The 18,940-nt window shown below is 40.9% G+C and overlaps 1 protein-coding gene across 2 annotated transcripts in view; it reads left to right on the top strand.

The window, feature by feature from the left end:
* The window catches only part of DUSP16 (dual specificity phosphatase 16), an 86,564-nt gene extending 68,248 nt beyond the window's left edge, over positions 1-18,316 (top strand). For both annotated transcript variants that reach the window (XM_003797774.3, XM_023517900.1), the window contains exons 5-7: positions 7,536-7,695; positions 12,789-12,912; positions 14,801-18,316. In XM_003797774.3, the coding sequence (XP_003797822.1) occupies positions 7,536-7,695; positions 12,789-12,912; positions 14,801-15,977 (1,461 nt within the window). In that variant the 3' untranslated portion in view covers positions 15,978-18,316. The remainder of the gene's footprint in view (positions 1-7,535; positions 7,696-12,788; positions 12,913-14,800) is intronic.
* The last annotated feature ends 624 nt before the right edge of the window (positions 18,317-18,940 follow it).

Raw genomic sequence — 18,940 nt, 5'->3', positions numbered from 1 at the left:
AAAAAAAAAAAAAAAAAAAAAAAACTTTGAGAAATAATGGTTCATGCATGTATTCATTCAACAAATACTGAGTTTCTGTAGTACGCCAGACAGTGTTTAGGGAGCTGGGGATATATCAGTAAATGAGACAACAATTTTTGCTTTCGTGAGCGTACATTCTACAAGAAAGAAACTTGATAGTAAGCATAAAGTAGGTGAATTATATAGTGATGTAGACAGGCTAAGAGGACCAGCGAGTACCTATGGGGGACATGGGTTGTAGTTAAATGTGGTGGTCAAGATAGGCCTCATTGAGATAGAGACATCAGAACAAACATGGGAAGAGGTCAAAAAGTGAACCATTTGACTCTCTGGAGGAACAGCAGGACAGGCAGAAGAAGCTGCCAGGGGCAAAGGCTACATGTAGCACACCAGGGACGATAGAGGAGGAGGGAAGCCGCCAGTGTGGACAGAGCAGACTGGGCATGGGGAGTGTGGTGGTTCAAAGAGAAAATGGGAGTAGATCAAGACTTTAACAAGATGGGCCTTGGAAAGACATGGTTTTTACTCAGAAAAACAGGGGCCGTTGGAAAGTTCTGAGCAAAGGAGTAACACAGTCTGACTATTTATTAGGATCACTTGACTTCCTATGTTGCAAATAGGCTGAATTTCTTACAGGGTGAAAAGCAAGGCGGCCAGTTAGGAGGCTACGTTGTAGTGGGGCAGAATCAAGCTGGTAGGAATGGTGAGATTCTGGTTATAATTTGAAGGTATAGCTAAATATTAAGGAAGGAAATCGAAAGATTACAGTAGTCCAGGAGGCAAGTCAACAAAGTGTTTTCCAGGAGGAAGGAGTAATTGAGGGTGCCAAGTGGTGCCCTAAGTCAGGAAAGATGAAGACAAAACCTTGGCCATTGGATTTAGCAATGTGACCATCCCTGGTGATCCATGGGCAGTATTGGTAGAGTGTTGGGGGCCTGCAGGGTATGGCTTCAGTAGGTAAGGAGAGGAGGAATTGAAGAGAGCAACTCTAAGCAGCTCTTTCAAGGAATTCTGGTAGTAAAACAAAGACATGGGGGCAGTAGTGGGACGGAGAAGTGGAGAATGAGAGAAGATATTTTTAAGATGGGAGAAATAGTGTTTGTTTGAGGGCAGAAGGAATGACCCAGTAAAGTGGGAAGTCGAAGTGGGAGTGAGGGAGAAGAGCCAGAGCTGTATCCTGGAGTAAGAGCAGACGGGATTTATTGAGCAAGTAGAGGGATTTAGGAACATGGACTGTTCATCCATCATAAAAGGTGAGAAGGTAGAGTGTATAGGGACATGTGTGGTTGATGGGTAAAGGTCGGGGTGGAAGTCTGTCAAAATTTGCTTCTGGGAGTGGCACCTGTGACTCAAAGGAGTAGGGCACTGGCCCCACGTGCCGAAGGTGGCAGGTTCAAACCCAGCCTCAGCCAAAAACTGCAAAAAAAAAAAAAAAAAAAAAAATTTTGCTTCGGATTGTTTCCATTTCTGCAATGTGGAAACAAGATCATGCTTCAGCTGAGCGTGAGGATGAGTGGGGATGTATAGGGGAGGAAGTTTGAAGAGTAAGGGAAATGGTGGAAGAGAGAAAGAGAAAGTGAACAGACTAGGGAAATATAGCATGAGGAGCATGAGTTGAAAGTGAGATCAGGTAACATTAGCATCGCTGAGGGGTTTTCTTTGGCCATGTTCAGCTTCTGGGGTACAAGTGGAGACTAGATGGAGAATGAGATTTAACTAAGGTTGTCATCCTGCCAAGTGAGTGTAAAAAGTGACAGAGAGGGGGCGAGGGAGTCAAGAGCACAAGCAAAGGCATTGCTTGCAATGATTTGACCATAGAGTTTAAGTTGGGCAAAGAAAGAAGACAGATATTGGGGATGAAGGACAGAAAAGTGAGTAGAACCATCAGATTGTAGGTGCTAGAGGGGCTGAAGGATCGCTGGTGTGGTGGGACAAGAGAGAGCGAGCTGGAGAGAGGAGAAATAGTCCAAGAAAGGGCTGCACAGACACTGACGTTTTGGAGGGTTTGTGGTTGTTAGTAGTGGTAGAGACCAGGCTGGATCTAACAGGAATGAAGGAATGAGAGGCTTAAGTGAGGAGTTCAAAGAACTGCCAGGCCAAAGTGTGTGAAAGATATTAGAAGGCCAGAGAAGGATTATTATCTTATCAGTAGAATGTGTTTATTAGCAGACGTAGCATGGAGTTGAGCTGAATATTCCACAGTAAAAGATGATTGCTCTTTGGAAGTTTCTAAAGATAATGATGTTTAATTATGGGACAGAATAAATACTCATTTATATTTTTATAACATGATAAAAAAAACTGAGTGGATTATATACATACCTCAAGGAAGTCATTGACGTCAGTCTGTGAATAAAAGCAATCGTTCTTCCATTAAATAGACTCATTCTTCACAATTCTAGTTCTATCTCAGTTCTAACATTAAAAACTGGCCTGAGGGATGAAGCTCTCTTGAGCCCAGGAGTTTGAGACCAGCAACAAAAAGCAGTCAGATGCCCTCTCAGCCATTTGTATCTACATTCATAAAAAGTATAACAAGAAAAAATAACCAAGAGAGCAAGCTAATAGAATAGTTACATGAACATTCAGAAACTTCCTTAATTGACATCAGAGATTGGCAGCCTCCGTTTTCCATGTGCATGGCTGGCAGCAGGCTCTCGCCGTGGCACATCGGCCCCCACTGTTTGGATAGTGTACTTACCAGGAATCAGGCGTGCTTATTCTTGAACCTGTTTAGGCCAGTGTACTTGTTATTATAATTATGTCTGTTAATTAAAATATTCCATACACGGATGAAATAGGAGTGAGAGAAGAGAGTTGTTTGTCAATGACCTCAGTTAAATGTTCTGTAAGGATTCAGGGAAGACAGACTGCTTTATAATTTTTTTTTTTTTCTGTCAGATTAGGTGGGAATAAGACAACTGTAACATATTTGGGGGATAATCATAATCTAGAAAGCATCAGTACTGATATTGTTTCATACGTTTTCTTCTTTAAAAAAATGGAAATTATAAGTGGTAGAACCATTTGAGTGTAATTTGCTTAAAAATTCCAGCCAGCTAACCTGGAAAAGAAAACACCATGATCCTGCCTTGGAAACTGGGGAATTCATGTTCATTTATTTGTTTTAAATTAAAATAATGTTTCAAGTACTTATGTATCACGTTTAATGATTTCTTCCTCTGACGTGACTTTTTTTACTGATGTAGTAACTACCAATCCAGATAAGGCACTTACTTATGATATTTAATTTGGACAGCCAAATTATATTTAAATTCTACATAGTGATCTTTTAGTATTTTTGTTTGCTTTTATTGTTTTTTGTTTTAAAAATTTATCTTTGTTTTATTTATCAAGTCACATTGTGTTCCAAAAAGAATTTCAGGTAGCATCTGGGTAATAGATGTTAATAAAAAGATCTTTTAAGCTAAAATTTGTATAAAGTTATATTTGCCATCAAAATTATTCAATTTTTTTCTTTTCATTTTATATGTAAAATGTTTTATTCTACAAATAATGGGTAATATTATTCAAAAGACCATATTAATATCTTTTTGTCAGACTGAAATATCTGAAATAAAGCAACTATTTAAATGCGTCTTTTTTTTTTTTAATTCTTCATTTTATTTATTTATTTATTTTTGCAGTTTTGGCCGGGGCCGGGCTTGAACCTGCCACCCCCAACATATGGGGACGGCGCCCTACACCTTGAGCCACAGGCACCGCCCTTAAATGCGTCTTTTAAGATACATGGTTTTATAAGTTGAAGATTATTTTTATGATATAAACAGCATAGTAAGCTTGGATTATTGATGTTTCTTAAATCAGTTTAGAGCTGTGTTTTTTTCATGTTTTATGAACTGCTACCTGGCCATAACACTTCTGTTGTGATTTGGTGAGTGGCATGTGGACAGTGAACTTGCCTGTCCAATTGTCAACATACAGAAGACAACACCAATGTAAACATGGCATAAAACTAGCACTGTAACGCCTGTGACTGCCATCAAGGTGGTAATAAGAGGAAAAAAGAGGGCAAAATATGTAACCTGATTACATCTCCTCTCAAATAACCGTGCAGCAGCCTGAGTCACACCCAGAGTCTCCTCAGAGCTGTCCATGACCAGAATACTGCTCTTTTGCCCTTTAGTACGTTAGAGCTTAAGAGGGCCAAAAGAATTAAATTAAAGCTTTACACCTAATACTTCATTAAGTTTTAAAGATACATTTATGTAGGCTATAGTTTTTGTCTAATTTGCTTTTGAAGGAACTTTAGTAAAATATAATGAAGAGGGTAGATTCTGGAGATGAGTATGTTTGGCTTTGAATGTTAAATTAACTCTACCACTTGGTAGCTCTGGGACTTTGGAAACACATTACCACGTTTCCCTCATCTGTAAAGTGAGGATAATAATGGAACATGAAAGGGTGGTTAGAAGGATTAAATGAAATAATCCATTTAAATGATCGCATCTAGCTCATAGTAAGCATTTGTTAAATGTTAGATACTATTTTCTTAATATGTACCATGTGTCATTATATTATTTATTAATAGACCTCTAACAAAGGCACTCAGTATTTTTTTTTTTTTTACTCAATATTGGTTGATTAAATTGTTGTCAGTTTCTATAAAATGTAGGTTATTAGGCTGTTTGTCAGAAGGGTACACTGTTATATTCTTTTCCATGGAAAATCAGATTTGACAGTCATTATTGACTTGTAATTTGTAACTTGTCTTTATTGAGAATCGCCTATTATCTTTTGGTTGTATATACTGTAGTAGATAACACCTTTCTCTTTCCCCCCTTTTTTCAGAAACCTCTATGGTATCTTCATTTTGAATTGGATGGGAAGGGATTTACCATTTCCCTTTACTTTTTAATTTAATGAATCTGTAGTAATGGTGGAAAGGAGAAAAAAATTAATATGGCGTCTTTCTTTAAGAACCATTGGTGACAGTGGCCTCAAAGGCTGCTTAAACACCCATGGCCCACTTCTTTTCTTACCTGGGAGATCCTGAACCAGTTTCTGTGCTCTGTGGTTCATCAGCTGGTACTAAATAAAACTCAGTGTAGCTTTGGTTCACCCAGAGAAGAACAGATGTCACTTTTGCCACATGTGCAAAAGTTTGAAGGACATGACCTGCTCAGCACCTGTAGCTCAAGTGGCTAAGGCACCAGCCACATACACCGAGGCTGGCAGTTCAAATCTAGCCCAGGCCTGCCAAATGACAATGATGACAACTATAACCAAATAATAGCTGGGCCTTGTGGCGGGCGCTTGTAGTCCCAGCTACTTGGGAGGCTGAGGCAAGAGGATCGCTTGATCCCAAGAGTTTGAGGTTGCTGTGAGCAGTGACAGCATAGCACTCTACGCAGGGCAACAGCTTGAGTCTCTCTCTCTCAAAAAAAAAAAAAGATCTTCATAGCTTGATTATTCATCTAATAGAAACAACTAAGACCATCAGAAACATTTGGGCCCCAGCATGGCCCAAGGGACTTGGTCAATTTAAGAAGCCCACCTAGTTCCAAAAGTTTGTTTCTTGACATTGTCATCTCAGAGATCAGAGAGGGTTGCGTGCGCTATCTGGATTTATACTTTATGTCCACATTTTATGTAAAGCAGAATGTATTTATTGGTAAATGAAGAGGTTAGGGAACTGGCATAATTCAACAGGGTAAAATAGGAAGAAAATTAATAATTGTCTTTCAGGTAGGTGGAAAAGATTTGTAGGAAAGGTAGTATTCTAAGTCAGGAAGAAACGACCAAGGTTGCGTAGGATCAGAGAATTATGCCAGGCTTGGAACACATCCTGAGGGGCAGCAACAGGATGACTAAATGCAGCAGAGTGGTGTGGGCCTGCCCGGCTGCTGGGAGACGGGATGTCAGGTGAACAGACTCTTGGTGAGTGCAACTATGTGCCTGGTGCGAAAGGTGGAAAAACAGGCAAGACTCAGTCTAATACCTCACTGGTTACTTCATTATTTAACAGGCGAGATAAGAATTATCTGTTTATGATAACATACTATGCTAGGTGCTTTACTAATGGTGTTAAAAGTACCGTGGAAGGACAGAACTGGTTGGTTATACATCAGTGAGAAAGAATTAACAGATAAGGTTGAAGTAGGAAAGCGGGGAGAGTCATCGGGAGGAAATTCTGGGCCTTCTGAGCACAGGAAAGGTGTGAATAAAAACACAGAGGGTGATGGGTAGACCTGTGATGGGGTGGGGGGTGTGTGTCGGTCTGTAGTATAAGACAGGACCAGTAAGGAAGATTAAAAGAGTATGAATAAAGCACTTAGCCCATGTTTAATTATAAGAAAGACGACTAAGCGTTCAATGACTTGTGCCTGTAATTCTGGCACTTTGGAGGCTGAGGCAGGGAGATCCCTTGAGCACAGGAATTTGAGACCAGCATGGGCAACGTAGGAAGACAGTGTATCCACACACAAAATCTTTTTTTTTAAACTTAGCCAAGTATACCTGTCATCCCAGCTACTCAGGAGGCTAGGGCAGGAGGATCATTTGAGCATAAGAATTCAAGGCTTCCTTGAGCCATGATCATACCATTGTGCTCCAGCCTGGGTGACAGAGTGAGACCCCATCTCTTAAACAAAAAAGGAAAGAAAGATAGACTCCTAGTTGTCCAGAATATAGTTTGGAGAGAAAACCACTGCAGACTTTAAGAGATCCGTGGTGATTTCTTTAGTTATCTTGGTAAGGATTGACTGCTGAGCGGTGAATGGGAACAGAGAAAGAGGAAAAATGCAAGAGGTAATTCCAAAAGGATTTGTTGATCATTTGGATGGGGATCATGAAAAAGAAACAGGAGCGACGTGGTCTTATTTTCTAGCTCAACTGGCCAGAAACTAATTTTAGGATTAGAGAGGAAACAGGCGTTTGGGGCAGAAAAAGGAGAAAGATAATGCGTTTAGTTTCTGGCAGTTAGAATTTGAAAAGCTTGTGAAATATTCTAATATCCAGTAAGTAGTTGGAAATATGGTTGGAAATTTAACAGGAGAAACACACACACACGCCTGTCAAGCATGTAGAGCTGATAATTAAAGCTATGGAAATAGACGCAGCCTTCAAAGAGAGTATTTAGAGTGAGAAGAATGCCTAGGATTGTATCATAGAGAATAAGCACTGTGTTCAATGTGGGAAGAAAATGTTCTTGTTGTGAGTGCACATAAAATCGTATAAACTGTTGGTTTTCTTTTTTCATTCTTCATTTCACTCCTCTCTCTAGAAATGAGGATAATAGAGTTGTCTATATTAACAATATATGATCTTAATATTAAGCATATGATTATAAATATCCTTTTTTGCCCTTAAAATTTTTTTGGTCTATGCTTACGTTCCTAGCTGTCATTCTGCTGGGTTTTAGGACTTCACTGATGAGAATGAACTCTATTTTAAGGAAACTGGTTGTTTTTATCATGACATTAAACTTTACTCTTTCAAAGTAATCATGTTAGCATATTATTAGTTGCTTTAATTGGTCGGTCTCTCCACAGGAGCTCATGCAACAGAATGGGATTTGTTATGTGCTAAATGCCAGCAGTACCTGTCCAAAGCCAGACTTTATCCCCGAGTCTCATTTCCTGCGAGTGCCTGTCAATGATAGCTTTTGTGAGAAAATTTTGCCATGGTTGGACGAATCAGTAGATTTCATCGGTAAGTAGCTCAAATAATATAGGTTCTCTGGGTTATTGTCTCATGTAAGGGTGTCCTTGTTCCTACCCTTCTTTTTTCATTAGGGAAAAGGACGCTATTTTAAAGATTTTGAGTCTGAAACAACACATGATGTTACTTATTTAATAGTCCTGGTGGTGTATGTACAGTGCTGTCCCTGAGGGGCAGACCTGATGCCATTCTAGCTAACTTTTAACCTTTTCAAGATTAAGCTATATAGGACCTGTAATGATGTATTTGCAAGTGTCTGAAAATCAGGTAAGCTTTTGGAGTTAAACTTTCCCACTTTTTCAAATCCTATAAAAGACTTGGTAATATCCCTATCACCTTGCTGCTATGTTTTTCCCAGAGAAAAATCAAATCCTGTGAAAGTAAATCCCATTACATTTAAAGTCTTTACGTCACAAGACTGCTAAGTGTCAGCCCATGTGCCAATGACGTTCTGTGGTATTGGGTCTAATAAAATTCTGATGCACACACACTCCACACTTAGCCATCTCCTCCGTGGTGGTGGGGACAGGATCTGACCTGTGTCAGCTTCGTTTGCTTCCTGGACATGTTCAGTTCTGGACCATCTCTGACTTCTGGGTGCTGGTGGGACATTTTATTTTTATTTAAAGAAAAGTTCAGAGCACTTCCAAAGAGATTTGGAAGTGGGTCGCTCTCATGATGGAGAGAAGGTGAGAAATAGGCTTTGGGACATTTTAGTGCCAAGGATCATGGCTGAGGATAGTAGGTTGGTGCTGTATGCATAACATGTTTTTTTAATGGAAGGGGGGCTGAACGGGGGCTGAACAGGGGCAAAACACTGCTGGTTCTTGAGCAGCATAACCAGTTGTGTGAGTCTGTGTTCCATATGAGGAATATTTATTGTTTCTTTCCCCCACTCACATACGTTTGAACACTAATCCATAATTAAATATTTGGCATTGGTTATTATAATGAAAAATTGAAAGAGTGAGTTCCTTTAAGTGGAATTATGTAGACCAAATATGGTGGCTCCCTCCTATAGTCCCAGCACTTCAGAAAGCTAAGACAGGAGGATTGCTTGAGGTAAGGAGTTACAAATCAGACTGGGCAACACAGCAAGACACTGTGTCTACCAAAAAAAAAAAATTAGCTTGGCATGGTGGTGCATGCCTATAGTTCCAGCAACTCAGGAGGCTGAGGCAGGAGGATTGCTTGAGCCGAGGAGCAGGAGTGAATGAGCTGTGATCACACCACCACCCTCCAGCTTGGGCAACAAAGTGAGAACTTAGCTCTTTAAAAAAGAAAAAGTGGAACTATGTAAACTAAGCACATCACTATATTTTCATCTATAAGAGGATTTTTTTAGATAATGCTTTTGGGGTTTCCAGTAATTCCAGCATAGTTCTCTTTTTCAAGATTTCCAGTTTGACAAGGGTTTCATCTTGGACTAATTCTGTGAAACATGTGAAGGTAAATGACCTAGATAATTCGCATTAAAATAATCATTAACAAAACTCCCCAAATTAACACCTCTCCCCCCCATTGTACTTCTTGATATAGTCCTGGTGACATATATCATTCAGTTTTTGGCCTTTTTTTTTTTCATTTTCTTAGTTATTGTGTTAAGACATTTATATTCTACATTTAGTAAGTTTCACATGTACCCTTGTAAGATGGACTATAGGTGTGGTCCCACCAATCACCCTACCTCCACCCATCCTCCCCCCCCCATATTCTTGGGCTATAATTGGGCTTTCATATGAAAGCTATAAATTAGTTTCATAGTAGGACTGAGTACATTGGATACTTTTTCTTCCATTCTTGAGAAACTTTGCTAAGAAGAATATCTTCTAGCTCCATCCATGTAAACAAGAAAGAGGTAAAGTCTCCATCTTTCTTTAAGGCTGCATAAAAAAATAACAGTTGTAGTCAGTGTTCTCACTGCATGTCACATTGATCCTGAGACATCTGGCTCTGATTTCAGCATCTATCTAGACGAGAACCTGATTCTTCTAAGTCGACTTATGGGTGTCTAGCCTGTGGGCTTCAGGCTGCATGCTGATTTTGTGAGGACTTTTTTAGGTTATCTGTGGTATCAAATATCATGAAAAGCCTCCATGGCCTAACCCCTTTACCCCCGACTATTCAGCTTTCCTTAGTGTTTATATGTGGCCCAAGACAACTCTCATTTTTCTAATGTGCAGCAGAGAGAAAAAAGGTTGGATACCCTTGTACGATGTCTAAGCTTTAGGAAGGGTTAGCAGAAAATAGAGAATGTGAAGAACTTTGCGCCCAACTTACTGTCGTCTTCTATGGGAGATACGGAGGTCATCATGCTAATTTTTGTTCATAAAAAAGGAACTTGACATTGTTCCAACTTGGTTAAACACCTACACACAAACACATACCATAATTTATTTGTGATATCTGCAAATATTTTTTACTTACCAGTATTTCATTTGCTTGGTCCTGTTTTACTAGAGTCATCGCCTTTATGTTTCACAAATAATTCAAGGCAAAATCTCCAGCCCACTGTTCAAATTCAGCCTTTTTTCTCTGTAATTGCAAGTCTTCTCTTGCGTTGTGTTTGAAGCCATGGTCAGTCATGGCAGAGTATGTAAGTGGAAGATGTACCCTGTACTTGCACTTAATGACTTACAGGCACATAGGTGTTTTTTTTCCTTTTTGTTAATTTACATTCAATTTCAGCACAACTCTGCGTTCGTTGGAAGGACTCTGGTTTTCATGGAGTTCTATTCTTATTTGTAGTTAAGGTAGGCAGAAGTAAAACGATTGTCTGATCGTGCTGTGGGATGCTCATGAGGTGTCCCCAAGCCCGGCTGGCTGCTTCCCAGGCTCTGTTCCCTTCTCCTTGTGTCTTAGACTCCTGTCCCATCTCACCCACCAAACTCATGACTCTGCATGGAGGTGCTATAGGGAGGTGAGCCAAACTGTCTGAATTGGAGGCCTGTCTGGTTATCAGTTAAGTGTTTTGGGCAGTTACGTAAAACTTCTGTGTGCCTCAGTTTCCTGATCTGGAAACTGAAGATAGTATATCTACCTGATGAAGAATTGTGAGGGTTAAAATGAATAAAATGTGTGTGCATTGAACGCTTGGAAAGTACCTGACTCATAATTGGCTCTTAATAAATATTTTAAAAACCATTATGAGAAATTTCTCTTTTTGTCTCTCCCTACAGCTTGTAGGAGCTTTGTAACCTTACTTAGTTATTACTTCCTCGTTTTTTGCCATTGTGATTTCTCGTCCTCCCTGGGTCTTCACCCCTTTGATTTGCAGTTGTCTCTTCCCTCATTTAATCTAGATTTTATCCCTGAGTTTCTATAATGGCATTCTGCCATTTTTTACTTCCAATTTTCATCATCACTGCCTTCTGGTTGTTCTCTATTCAGAAACCTGCAGAAGCTCCTTAATTTTCCCAAGTTAAAAAAAAAGAAAACACTATAATCTCAACTTGTAACACATATGTTACTGTCGTTGTTTTATTTCCTTACTAACCTTTTTCAAATATTTTACGAATATTGCTGTTTTAAAATATGTATCAGTTAGCTTTAACTGGGTATATGCTATGTACCTAGTATTAGATCATTTGGGGGGAATGTTAGAAGCAAGGCCTGTCTAAGTCCTTAAGGTCTAGTTTTTGAAGTATTTATTAAACATAATGAGGGAGTATTGTCAGCACTTGAAAAAAAAGTACTTAAACCTAGCCTATTTCCAGTGAGGATTCAGAGCATCTTACAATAAGAGATTAACACGTATTCTCAAACTTACACGTTAAACCAGGATGACAGGGCAAGAACCAAGGAATATGGGATGAAGAAGGCACAATAAATATGACAGAAAATCTGAATTGCCATTTCCCATTGAAATTGGGTGAAAACCTTAGTTTTGAGCTTCTTAGCAACCATGGCAAAAGGGGCAAGGCTAACTTACAGAGCTGGGAGAAGGACAAGGCAGGAGACGTTATGTACACAGGTTTGTATGTCGTTACTCTGTACAGCCCTCAGTTCTTTGTTCAGTGTGGCTTCTCATTCACTGTTATTGCTTTACTGTGTTTGGTTTCCCTGTCAAGATGGAAGGCTGCTTGCTGCTTGATTATTCATATATCATCCAGAATCCGTGTTTTATACATAATGAATGAAGAATAAATCACAGACACTGGAAATCTATAATATTTATAACACAGGCAGTCAGATTGAGCAACCTTGTATTATTTAGCTGCCAGTACAGATTCCTTGCATATCTGTTCATTATAAAAATCTTAACATAAGGTTTGGTAAACTTTTGGTAGTATTTACCAGGCATAAAAAGGGAAAAATAATTATGTGGCAACAGTTTCATGGCTAAGCACACATGTGATTATTTAGAATTAAGGCAGTCATAGTACAGCTTAAAAATTAGTTGTTTCCTGACAACTAATTTGTTTCCTGATTTGTGTTACTTTGGATCTGTGGGGGTAACTTCATCCACTTCCATGTGTAAGCTTTTTAGGTCTCTCAACGTGAGATAGAGCAGAACTGTTTGGATTTCCCTGGTTCTTTGGTTCTAACAAAGTATCCATGAGTCCTTCCACCATGTTATGGGGAGGCCAAGGTGGAAGGACCCATGGAGGCCAGGAGTTCAAGACCAGCTTGGGCAACATAGTGTGACCTCATCTCTACTGAAAATTTAAAATGTAATTGAATGTGGTACATGCTTGTATTCCTAGCTGAAGTAGGAAGATCACTTAAGCCTCCTAGTTGGAGGCTGTAGCGAGCTATGATTGTGCTCTGATGCCTTGTCTCTGAAGAATACTAATAATAAATAAAACATGCACAGTGAAAAGTATTAAAATAAGAGTCAGGCAACTTGAGTTAGTAAACAAATTATTAACACTTTGGACCTTAATTGTCTTGTTTGTCAGTGGTGGGGAAATTATCTTTCCCTAACTCCTCAAGAGACTGTTGAAAGAATAACTATGATGTAAATGGATGAGATTTGCTTTGAGGTTTTTCAGGTGAAAGATACCGTGTAAGTAATTGGAAATACGATTTTATTGCTGAACAAAATTGTTAGTAGTGACATTTCTTGAATTTGACTTGTACAGAGAAAGCAAAAGCCTCCAATGGCTGTGTCCTAGTGCACTGCTTAGCTGGGATCTCTCGCTCTGCTACCATCGCTATCGCCTACATCATGAAGAGGATGGACATGTCTTTAGACGAAGCTTACAGGTGAGGACAAGGTCACGTCTTCTGGGATTGGCTTTTCATGTGACCAGAAATAGGAATAGATATGAGGGTGGATAACTAGATTGAAACAGATTATGATTATTTTAGTCACATTCTCTGCAGGTTACTGTGGATTTTTAAATGGTCTTGCAAAGATTGGAAAAGAATGCAGTTTTATTATTAGCATTAATTCTGCCCTAATGCGTCAATTCATTGTCAGCTACTTTGTGACCCAAAGGAAAAACAAATCCAATCAGATATCTCTATGGGATTTTATTCTTTTCCCTAAATGGAGAAATATGATTTGTTCTAATTTAAATACAAGGGGGGAAAACTTTCAGTAGAATGCTCTAACTCTGCTCTGCTTCAAGCTTTGTATTGCTTTGAGGAAAAAGCCTAAAGCATGCAAGTATAAAACCAACTAACCGTCAGACTCCATTCATTGGGTAAAATGTCCTACATTGTAGAGTTGGCCAGATTTTGTCGTGTCTGACTTTGATAGGTTTGCCCCCAGTCTCTGGTGAGTCTGCGCCCTCTGCACGCCTTGGTGGGAAGAAGTGGTTCATTTTCGTGTGATAAGGCAGCAGAAATAGAAACACATGGAACAGGCTTGTTTTAACAGTTGGACTTTTTTTTTCCCTTAAATTGCAAAGTTTGAAAAGCAGAAATGAGTTGCCCTAGCAGCTTCCTGTCTGAAGTAGGAGACTGGCGCAGCTGGGTCCTCCATTCAAGCTTTTCTCCCTGAGGTCCTCCTGCTCCGTGTGGAAACCAGAAGAAAAGGCACCCTTGTATCATGTTACAGAGTCTCATTATGAGGACCCTACATTCATTCAGTTAGGAGACCGAGGTCTCACTATTGTGTAAATATAGGGGGTTTCAAATTCCTACATTTATCCTTGTTGTAGTTGAGCCAGTTATTTCTGGCTTTGTTAATTTGCTTCAGGTCACTTGGTTTCTATGGAGTTTTAGTTTTTCTGGTCCCTTATTCAAATGCAAATTTTGAGGGTAGTTTTACTCTTGTGTCATCTGAAGAGTGTTCAGGAGGTTCCAGGCTACTGCAGAATTTGTCCACCATTTCTAAGATACTGTGTTTCCCCAGTGAAACATGAAAGCTATCTAGTATGAGTTTTGATCCCTTGATAAATATTTTTTAATGTGATGGTTCCAAAAATGGACCTAGACATCAGACAGACCTGGTTTTGAATTCAGTGCCACCACGAAGTAGCTGTGTGATTTTGAGCAAGTTACTTACAGACTTTGTATACCTCCATGAAGGAGATGATTAACCCCAGCTGACACAGGCTAGCTTTGAGGATTAAATGAATTAATTCAGTGCATTAACATAGTGCTTAGCACTTTGTCGCTAGTTATTGTATCATGTTGAGTACAAAAAAGAAGGAACTCGGAAATGTGTGTTTTGATACTTTGACTATCTGATACCATCTTCTTTAAAATGTGAAATATCTTGAGAAGTGACTGTGGAGACTTTGAGAGAGGGGGATGATATTGGAAGTTGAAGCTGGAGAGTGAGGGTTGTACTGTACTTCTGATGGTGACATTGGTGTATGTGTGTGTGTGTGGGGGGATCCTTGATGGTGGCAGAGAATCATCTCTTATCAATCACATTGGAACCCCTGGATCCTTGAAAATAAGGAGGTTAACTCTAGAGCTTTGGGGCCTGCCTCCCCATCTCTGACATGATCCAGGCACGTGGAGCCCCCCTATGCAGGGAGAGGCCCTTTATATTCCCCACCTTGAGGCATAGCCCTGAACTTTTAAACCAATCCTCTTCTAAAGGTATTTGAGTAGGTCTGTTTAATAATTATCCACTTAATATTCTTAAGATACAGTATAGTTGTAAAATACAGGATTTTTTTTCCTCTCTTGATAGATTTGTGAAAGAAAAGAGACCTACTATATCTCCAAACTTCAATTTTCTGGGCCAACTCCTGGACTATGAGAAGAAGATTAAGGACCAGACTGGAGTATCAGGGCCAAAGAGCAAACTCAAGCTGCTGCACCTGGAGAAGCCAAATGAACCTGTCCCTGCAGTCTCAGAGGGTGGACAGAAAAGTGAGCTGTCCCTTAGTCCACCCTGTGCTGACTCTGCTACCTCAGAGGCAGCAGGGCCAGGGCCTGTGCATGCTGCCAGCGTGCCCGGCGTGCAGCCGTCACTGTTAGAGGGCAGCCCGCTGGTCCAGGCGCTCCATGGGCTCCACCTGTCCTCAGACGGGCTGGAAGACAGCAGTAAGCTCAAGCGGTCCTTCTCGCTAGATATCAAGTCACTTTCATATGGAGCCAGCATGGCAGCATCCTTACATGGTTTTTCTTCATCAGAAGATGGTTTGGAATACTATAAACCATCCAGTACTCTGGATGGGACCAACAAGTTATGCCAGTTCTCCCCAGTTCAGGAAGTATCAGAGCAGAGTCCTGAAACCAGCCCAGATAAGGAGGAAGCCAACATCCCTAAGAAGCCCCAGACCACCAGGCCTTCCGATAGCCAGAGTAAGCGACTGCACTCAGTAAGAACCAGCAGCAGTGGTGGCACCCAGAGGTCCCTCTTCTCTCCGTTGCACCGAAGTGGGAGTGTGGAGGACAATCACCACACCAACTTCCTTTTTGGCCTCTCCGCCAGCCAGCAACACCTCACGAAGTCTGCTGCCGGGCTGGGCCTCAAGGGCTGGCACTCAGAGATCTTGGCGCCCCAGACCTCCGCCCCTTCCCTGACCAGTAGTTGGTATTTTGCTGCAGAGTCCTCTCACTTCTACCCCGCCTCAGCTGTCTATGGAGGCAGTGCCGGCTATTCTGCCTACAGCTGCAGCCAGCTGCCCACCTGCAGCGATCAAGTCTACTCCGTGCGCAGGCGGCAGAAGCCAAGTGACCGAGCGGACTCGAGGCGGAGCTGGCACGAAGAGAGCCCCTTTGAAAAGCAGTTTAAACGGAGAAGCTGCCAAATGGAATTTGGAGAGAGCATCATGTCAGAGAACAGGTCGCGGGAGGAACTGGGGAAAGTGGGCAGTCAGTCTAGCTTCTCAGGCAGCATGGAAATCATTGAGGTCTCCTGAGAGGAAAGGCACTTGCAACTTCTATGGACAGTTTTTTTGTTCACAAAAAATATTCCCTGTAAATCTGAAATATATATATGTACATACATATATATTTTTGGAAAATGGAGCTATGGTGTAAAATCAAAAGATGGATCAAGCCAGTTGTTCTCTGTCAACATCTGCATTGGAGAGGTCAGCTGGTATTTCTCTTGACAGAGGTGGTGGGGCAGGTGCTCTACACTGCCCCTAGACAGAGGAAACAGTTTTACTCATTGAGTTGCACGTGCTCTTGTTCTTACAAAAGCACGTGCATTTGGTGTTGGAAGACAAAAATCCCCTACCATTTTCATGCTGTGCTACAGAGAGATCTCAGATGCTCATCTTTGTCCAGCCCCTTCCCTAGTGCACCTTAGTGCTGAGACTGAGCCAGCTGTGGGTCGGGTAGGTCGACCCTGTTAGGGACAGAGCCTAATGGTAAATCCAAGAGCAGTGATCATTTCCAAAGCTGACTCACAAATCCATGCTCTCCTGACAGCTGAGTGACACACATCGTTCTGCTGGACGGACCATTAGGGGCCATGCCAAGATCTACTTTAGAACAAACCCAGTACCTCAGACAGGAACGTCAGGGCTCTCACCACTGCCATGTCTGGTAGCCCGTTCTCTAGGCATTAGGAATAGATAGGTAAGCTAGTCACACTTTTCAGACCAATTTAAATTGTCTATGCACAAAATTCCAGTTGGGCCTGGATGGAGGTAGTTAATTCTTTTTCTTTTCAGCTTTATGAAGAAAGCGAAGGGAAACCATCTAGGATTCAACTTAACAGCCAGGAACCTGGCAGAGTAATGATTTAAGCTAAGGTTGGGAGGCTAAACAAATCTACCTCCCTCTTTATAAATCAAAGAGTTGTTTGAATTTGGGATTGTTAATCCTTTAAATAAAGATGAACTTGGTTTAAAGCCAAATGTGAATTTATTTGGGCTGGTAGCAGAGAAGCAGCAGCACCTTCCAGTTCTTAGCCAAAGTAGGTGTTTTCCATTTCTGTTTCACTGCATGGTTTGTAAAAATGTAACAGGAAGGCAGAATTCTATAGGAAACTACTGAGAGAAGAACTGGGGAGAGACCAAGGAAGGTGTAAGTGGCTGAGGAGAAGCAGGAAACTTAATTTCCTTAATGGCATGCAGTGAGGTGGTATTTCTATAATTTCCTCAGACTTTCAGATTTACTAATAGGACTGAGAGAGGTTTTAGTAAGCAAAGAATATTCAGGATAAAACAGTATAGGAAGATGAGAAGACTGTGAGTAGATTGGAAAGCCACAGCTGAGCTGTGCTGAGAAATGACCCGCAGAAGGGAGGTATCAAAGCGGAGTCCTTCAACTGCAATCACTGTGTGGAATCAGTCCTGGCAGCTGCAACGAGGAGGTAACTAGAGCAAGGACATGAGGGGTGGTACATATCTGCTGTTCAACTTCCTGGCTTGAGTTTTATCAGTGACAGTACGGTCCTCTTTTGAAGCCTTAATTCACGTCAGCAGCTTTTTGGGGGAGATGGGGGGGTTGTCATTGTTCTTTACTGTAAGTGTAGCTAGTTGCTGACTCATATCTCAGGTTTTTCTGTTTGAGAAGTGGACATTTCTTTGACTAGGATGTGACTTAATGTTTCCTATGGTGACTGCTAAAACCAGCATAGAATGACATGATTCAAAACTCACTGATCTGATCATGAGGATGTGAGCTTCACAGACATAACTGGTAATGTATAAATAATGTGCTACGCTGATGGGTGGAAAATGAAGGCAGGAGAGAGTAAACTGCATGAGGAGAACTTTGTTACCACCATTCTAAAAAACTTCTGTTAAATGATCTGAGCTAGTTTTTATATACATTTAAATCTTTGATGTAATCAGACACTCTGAAGTTTCGCACAGTAGCTTTTCATGTGATGTGTACACACACACTGAAGGTGCAACCAACAGTCCACCGCTTCTGGAATCTGGTCACATCTGTCAAATGTTTTTTCAGAAATGAAATAACTCCATTGTTCGGTATGTTTCAGGAGGATTGGAGCACTTGGTTTTAAGGAGACCTTTGGGCAGAAGTTTGCATCGTTTAGGGGTCTCTTGGCCGCGGTCCCCTTCCTTCCTTTAACTGTGATGTAGTCACACACTACAACATTTAGTCCTTGATCACTAATGTCAAATAATCAGTTCTTGGAATCAAGACTGCCGTGCTGAAGGGGCAGCCTCAGAGGCGAGCCCTGGAGCTGCCTGGGTGACCCCACCGGTGGGTGGCTGGTTCCCTTCAGCAGGTAAGGGAACCCCTGGTATCTACTAGGGTGATACAGATGGTGATTTTTAAAAAGCAGAACTAGACTTCTATGTGAGAAATGCTGGAAAATGGTTTAGGACATTTGTAAAGTTAGGTGGAAAGACTGTATAATGTCTAATATGAATATAGTGTTCTTTTGGAGTAAGGTAAGATACTGAATGGTTAAATTGTGCATTTCTCATTGCCATGTGTCATGTATGTTAATATGATGAAATAAAATCAAAACTGGTACCTGTTTATACATAAATATGAGAAAAGGCCTCTCTTTGCAGTTGTACACTGGTGGGAACAGTATCGTCCAAGTTGCCAAAGGAGGCAGCAGTGGAACCGGCCCTGCTGCTCTCACATAAACGAGGACATAGCTCAGAGTGAAGTAATGGTGGGATCAGGGATAGTCCATGCTCTGTCATTCATGTGAAACACTGAAGCAGGAGCTAACAGTTCAGTGCCAGCCTTCATTCTTTAATGTGTATGTACCCTACAGCATAGAAACCTAAGGCACTTGATCAGTACTCTCCAGCTGATAGATTCCAGAACATCTAAAAGTAGGGCAGGAAGAAAAAAAGACCAGCTACACACATGTGGTATGTTATAATGTAACAAGCGATTTTATAATTCTGTAGGAAAAACTAAGGAAGGAGAGTTATTAAAA

The sequence above is a fragment of the Otolemur garnettii genome, unplaced genomic scaffold, assembly GCF_000181295.1.
Source record: "Otolemur garnettii isolate 467f Iridium unplaced genomic scaffold, OtoGar3 scaffold00124, whole genome shotgun sequence".
In the NCBI taxonomy this organism is placed as follows: domain Eukaryota; kingdom Metazoa; phylum Chordata; class Mammalia; order Primates; family Galagidae; genus Otolemur; species Otolemur garnettii.
The sequence above is the reverse complement of the archived record's forward strand: the minus strand, read 5'-3'. Positions and strand labels throughout refer to the sequence as shown.